Source organism: Centruroides sculpturatus, unplaced genomic scaffold (assembly GCF_000671375.1).
Source record: "Centruroides sculpturatus isolate CEXI.00-Female unplaced genomic scaffold, Cexi_2.0 scaffold372, whole genome shotgun sequence".
NCBI lineage: Eukaryota > Metazoa > Arthropoda > Arachnida > Scorpiones > Buthidae > Centruroides > Centruroides sculpturatus.
The window spans coordinates 493,626-500,035 of NW_019384553.1; the positions used below are offsets into that span (position 1 = coordinate 493,626).

The 6,410-nt window shown below is 31.1% G+C and overlaps 1 protein-coding gene across 1 annotated transcript; it reads left to right on the top strand.

Annotated features, from left to right (window-relative positions):
• Window positions 1-4,319: 4,319 nt before the first annotated feature.
• Window positions 4,320-5,981, top strand: LOC111623749. Its single transcript, XM_023366447.1, has 2 exons — window positions 4,320-4,487; window positions 4,561-5,981. The coding sequence occupies exons 1-2, from the start codon at window positions 4,440-4,442 to the stop codon at window positions 5,893-5,895; spliced, it is 1,383 nt and encodes a 460-aa protein (XP_023222215.1). The 5' UTR covers window positions 4,320-4,439; the 3' UTR covers window positions 5,896-5,981.
• Window positions 5,982-6,410: the final 429 nt, after the last annotated feature.

Consider the following 6,410-nt stretch of genomic DNA (forward strand, 5'->3'; position numbering starts at 1 on the left):
TTTTGTATTAGTATTCCTTAGTAGGTACAGAAAATTGTTTCAAAAATTACATTACAGGCATTAGTTTATGTAACATTAATATAGAAATTATAATGACATACAATTACATGTTTACTATATTTCTTATCCTTCTATTTTTTATTAATGTAGAAATGTTGATCCATGCTGTTTTTCTATAGTTCTATTTATATTTTTTTATTGCTGGGTAAAGGATTCTCCATCATTGCCCCAACAACAGATCTCCAACTACTGTCAACCATGGGAAATTATGAGTTTACATCAAATTCAAACCTGGATTCCCTACAGTAGTATTATTTTAAAAGGCTGAGTGTTAACTTCCACGATCTTATCATCTCTGATGCCTGTCACTGTCGTGAAGCCTTACAGCAATAAGATGGCATCTTAATGCACAGATAGTTGATCTCATTTTTTAAGATAAATCATATTTTTATATGATTAATTTGCATAATAGAGGATGATTAAAATCTCTTATTCTCTCTCTGATGATAATCAAAATGAAAAGAATGGAAGATGTATACTGAATGAGGGAAAAAAAGGATTGTTATTTCTAGTTTGGTGCAATGTATTTCTCTTGAACAATAAAATGAAAATTTTATAGATTATTGGAATACATCACAAAATAACTTACTAAATAGAACAGTTAACTTAACATAAAGTGAATCTATCAAAAACTGAATTACTTTCTTTATGGTTTTATTACACAATATTCTAACAGGTTTGAAAATATTTCTTCCTTTATGGTTTTCAACTCTTCTTAATATTTAATTTTATAAATTTCTTCAAACTTACGTTGATTCTAAACATTTATTTTTATACAGTGAAAGAATAAAAAAAATGTATATATGTAAACTTAAGTTGAAAATTATTGTCATCTTTATTAAAATTTTATATTTCTTTCAGTGTTACATAATTTTTCTGAACTCAAATGCAATTTTATCAGAAATATATATCAGTAAACAAAACAGAACATAAAAAAACTCAGATAAAAAAAATCTAACAAATTATGTAATTAAGTTAAGCTTTACAATTAAATATAAATACTGCACTCTAAATAAAGTATTTTAACATAAAATGAGAAATGAATAAATTAACTTCTATTTCTTTTTTTTTTTAAATAAATACTGAAGTATGTGTTGGATTGTTTCATAAATTTCAGTTAATCACATTATTAAAGTATAGACAACAAATTTTCAACTATTTATCCAAGATTTCTGATAATGATGGATGGTAGTAAGGCTCCTTAAAAGATGTGGATGCTTTACTTTTTACAGACGCGATGTGGTGTATTCTGTAGGGAAACTGTAACTGTGGCTTCCTGTTCCTACAATATTTGGAAGGCTACCGGCATTAGGAATGATATTCCAAGATAATGTTAATGTAACATTTTTGTTTCCTCTGAAAAATAAAAATATATTTTTTAAATTATTAAAATACTTCAGATAGTTTAAGTATATCAATGCACTAATATATTTATTATATNGGTAACAATCAACGACATGTGGAAGCAGTTGAGTCAGAGATAGATGCCTCGTTTACAATAACACAACCCGTTTATTAAACACGAAAGAAGCTTACAAGATTTCCGCGATCTTGGAAGTTCTGCGGCGGCTGCAGCCTCTGGGTCTTCCTCTCCTTTCCAAGATAGTCCCATTTTGAAGGCGTGTTCCTTGTTCGCAAATGAACAATTCCATACGTCTCGACGACTCCGGGACGATGTGGTCGACTTCCATTGATGGAAAGTTGTCGATTCGAGGTCGGGAGATGGAAACGAAGATGAGCGCGAGACACACACACAACAATAGATCCGTCACTTGGAACTTTTGGGAAAAGAAGCCGTCGCGTCCTTGAATGTCCGGGGTTTTATCCGTTTTCCTCAGATTTCCCTTTCCGATTGGTCTCTCCTTGTCACCTGATGACAATTCGAAACCTTTCGGAGGCGCGGGAGAGGTCAAAATCGAAGTTTAATTCGATCTCCAACCGGAGATGGTCGACGGACTTACATTCTTTTATTTTTCTATTATAAAAGTATTTTTGCGATAAAATACACCGGAATAAATAATTTTGTTTATTGCAATAATTATTTAACATTTTTTGTACTTTCATATTTGTTTTTGGCTACATTAAATAATTTTATGAAAACATACAATAAGGTTCCATATTACCACCTGATTTTCTCTAAGCCTACTTTCTGACATTTGTACAAAAGCCTTCAAAAATCATATTTATAGTTACACTAGCGAAAAATCCAATTAGGAACATTTAGTTTAACAGTTACCAGTACTTTTCGCACAAAAAATGTGGGTGTAGTTATGATACCTTGTTTACAATTCACTAAAATGAAAATGGGGTTCCATAATACCACCTTCTCTATATTTTAACCTTTTTCTACCAGTGGCACCCTCAACTTGGTAAATTTTTCTTCCGGCAACTCTATTAATGTAGATTTATAGCGATTTTCATACTTTTAGTAATATATGTAAAAGTTATGGTGTTGCTCAGCAATATATTTCGTTGCACCTCGGTTGAAAACCACAAGGTTAAGACAAAAACCTAACACTCTAAATAACTTGGAACGAATCCGGATGAGTAAAAAAAAAAAAAAAAAAACAATTTTTAGGAGTGATCTAACCCCGATATGTCGGGTTTTGTCCGTCACTAGTAGGCTGCCCTATTCTGGACCTGGCTGAACACATAACGGGCTTTCTAAAAATGTTCTCTTAGTGCTGATAGGACAAAAAAGTTTTTAAAAAAGCAATAAGAACTACCGGTATCCTAGGGATTAAAACTACGGATCACTGGCAATCAATTTCGGATTTGACTCGACCAACAGACTGCCCAGAGAGAGTTTTTGGATTTATTCACTTGTTTAACATCGAAATATAGGTCAGATTTCCATCGAAAATCATCCCAGAAGGCACCCCTTTACCCCAAATCGCCCTCATGCTCCATTATTTTATCCGATTCAACAACAACGAACAACAAATAATAAAAAATGATTTGACACAAACCCGAAATATTTTAAAAAATTAAAACATTAAAAATAAAAATTAAAAGTAAGAAATATATTTATTTAAAATAATCAATCCAAATTATAAGTATTTAATAAATTTCTTTTTGGGAAATTTAGTAATTATATTTCGTTATGCAATCGCTGATTTATTCAGTATAGGACCAACGTTAAATTTTTATGAGGAATTTTTTTGCATCTCGATACTCCTTTCGTAATTGGCATTTCGGCTACAAGAAGTTGTTCTCCCGACACCACTTCAAAATGCTGTCATAGAATTGATAGGCGTGGTAGTTTGTTGCACCGGTTTTGCAATGAAAACACGAATCTTTCTTTGTTGCCTTTCAACTTCAGAAAAAATCCGATGATGTGATAGCCTCCATCTCTGACGGCGGGATGGCCGAGCGGTCAAAATGGCAGCCTACCGCTCTGGGGAACCCGGGATTGAAAAATCCCCAGGAATTTTTCGGGGTGGTCCGTTCGAATATGTCGGCACCCGTCCATCCCATTGTGGGCCTGACCGAACCCAAAATGGGCTTGCTTAAAGAGGCCTACTTAGTGCCCACAGGGCGGAAAGAGTTTTAAAAAAAATCCCATACAATACGTACTAGTGACCGTGAAATATCACACGACAAAGTCGCGCGATTCCTACGATATATGCTTAAACATTAAATATATATAAATTTTAACGTGCACTCGTGAAACAACCTTAAATCTCGAAAACGAAGTCGTGGATCCCCATTTTTATTACATTTTTGAATTTTCCATCTCAATTAATAAAAAATGGCACAAAGGTTAATCAAAATCTATCGAATGGATTTTGAGAACGAACACAATTGTGTAAGAAGAAGCTCAGCTTCAATAAAACAAAAAACAAATTGGAAATGGAAATAAAATGATTTTTAATACTCTCAATCGATTTAAGGATTGTTTGCAAAAGCGGTTAAATAAAGTCCTTAAAATGTCTTTTGCCTTAATACATAGCTCTCATCTATTCGCTTATCTAATCTAGTTTCTATGTATTATTTAAATTCTGAAAGTTTAAGAAATTGTGAAATTTGAACGCTTATAAATACACAACACTTCAACAAATATATTAAAAAATAATGCATTTACACAAAAAAAATTTCATATTTGTTAAAATAAGTAATACAAATAAGACATTTTAAAAAATGGTTCTTAGAATTGATATGTAATTAAAATAAACAAATCATTTAAAATGATTAACGAATGAAATTTTGAATTCTGAGAAGTTATTAACAGTGGTACCTGAATTATATAGTTAAAGGAAGCAAACAGTCTAGTGATAAAATTACTAATAAAAGGAAGCAGTTCGTTTCCTTTTCCTGTAAAGCATACGATGGAAATGAGGAAGTTAAGAATCATCTATTAATCAGCTAGTGGAACAGAAATGGCTTCAGCAGAAGTTGCATCTAAAATTCTCAGCTTTTTATTAGAAGTAAGTTTTATTTAACATTTGTAAATATCTCTAGCTCGACAGTATAAGTATATTTTTTTTAATTTATTGACAGATATGTATATTGATATCGGTATTCACGTGTTTAGTAAGAGGGACATGCCCAAATCATCCTAGCTGCGAATGTACTCCTAATTATATTAATTGTACATGCACCGGAGCAGAAGATACGGTATACATATCACAGTCAGAAGATAAATTTACTGGTACAGAATTTATTGTAAGCAAATGCACCAGTGTCGAAGTAGAAAAACTTGCTTTGAGAAATCTTAATTTAGAAATCCTTAAATTTGTGGAATTGGGTGAACTCAATGTTCAATCATATTCATTCACAGAGAGTTCAATAAATAACATTCTCATGCATAATATCAGTTTTCTTGATTTACAGTCTTATAGTCTTTCAGATGTCAAAGACTGTTTGAGTTTAGAAATAATTAATGCCAGTGTCGAAAATTTTCCACCCACCGCAATCAATGGTATCGAGGTCAAGTCTATAGAAATTAAAGATTGCCATATTGGGACAGTGCATTCAAGAGCTATAACGCTTTCTAATATAGAAAGATTTACATTTGAAAACAATTATATTAATACTTTTGATATCACATCGATCATAATCAGAACTGCTAAACAATTCAGTTTCATACGAAATGCCGTAACAGCTTCGAGTTTTGGAGCACTTTCTTTAGCAGAAGTCGATAACATAGAAGTGGGTCACTCTTCTTTTCGTCAAGTACACGGCAACATGATCATGACCATGGAAACCAAGTCTTTTTCTTTTCACGACTGCTACATTGAAACTTGCGAAAATAAAGCGTTTTGGTCAATCAACACGACGGATTATTTAAAATTTTCTGATAACGAAATAAAGAATGCCGAAGAAGATTCGTTGATACCTAACCTCGGAACCACAAATTTCAGCGCTATACCTTCGTTGCAAGTAAAACAAAATTTACTAACATGTGACTGTCGTTTGGAATGGATCTTTGAGAGATCTGACGAAAAATATAAGCTGTTGAAAGAAGGGAGTATTTGTAATGAACCCGAAGGATTGAAAGGGAAAAGTTTGTTAAATCTTGAGATGTCGGTAGATAATGCTGACAACTGTGTTGATATTCGAGAAAAATCAGAGGATGTCACCGAAATTATGACAACATTAGGATCTAAAAAATTAACGAAAAAACCAAAAAACACAAAGAAACCAAAAACTACAAAATCAAAATTTACAACTGAAAATACAATTCAACCTAAAGATGCTCAAAAATCATTTATAACTGATGTGTCGGCTGAAAAACAGGAAGCTGTAAGTGGTTCTGTGAAGTTATATTTCTGCAATTCACTTATTTCTATTGCTGTTCTTGTAATGATTAACAGAAATTTTTATTATAAATAACTTTATATATAGCACGAAACATATTGTTTGTTATTATTATTAATAATTAATGATTTGTATATTGTTCTCAAATGTTAAAATATGAAAATATATTTGTAATCAGCTTTTTTTAAATAATAAAATATATATTTAATAATTTCATTCATTGATAAATGTAAAAAAAATGACATGAATTAAGTGGCACAAATTTAACTTTTATCAGATAACAACGGATGTTGATTTTAAGCATGCTGTTTCGCCTCTTTCCTTTTCTGATAAAAATATTATAAATTAATTTTATAATCTCCACTTTACTACAATTTTATTATACAAATAGTTATTTACAAAATATATAGTTTTATTTTGCAAAATAATATAAAATATTAAATTTATTTCTGAACGTAAACTATAATTTATGCGAGTTTTTCCATTTTATAAATAATGTTTATTTTATTACGCGATAAAGCTCATTTATAAAGAAAGGTTATTTAATTTCTTTTTATAAAAAAAAGTATTCAACAATACCAAAAGTGAAA

Excerpts from the sequence above, each read along its gene's own strand:
- LOC111623749 (XM_023366447.1), top strand. The coding sequence starts at position 4,440 with ATGGCTTCAGCAGAAGTTGCATCTAAAATTCTCAGCTTTTTATTAGAA. Across the intron at positions 4,488-4,560 it reads TTCTCAGCTTTTTATTAGAA|ATATGTATATTGATATCGGT; the intron begins GTAAGTTTTATT and ends ATTTATTGACAG.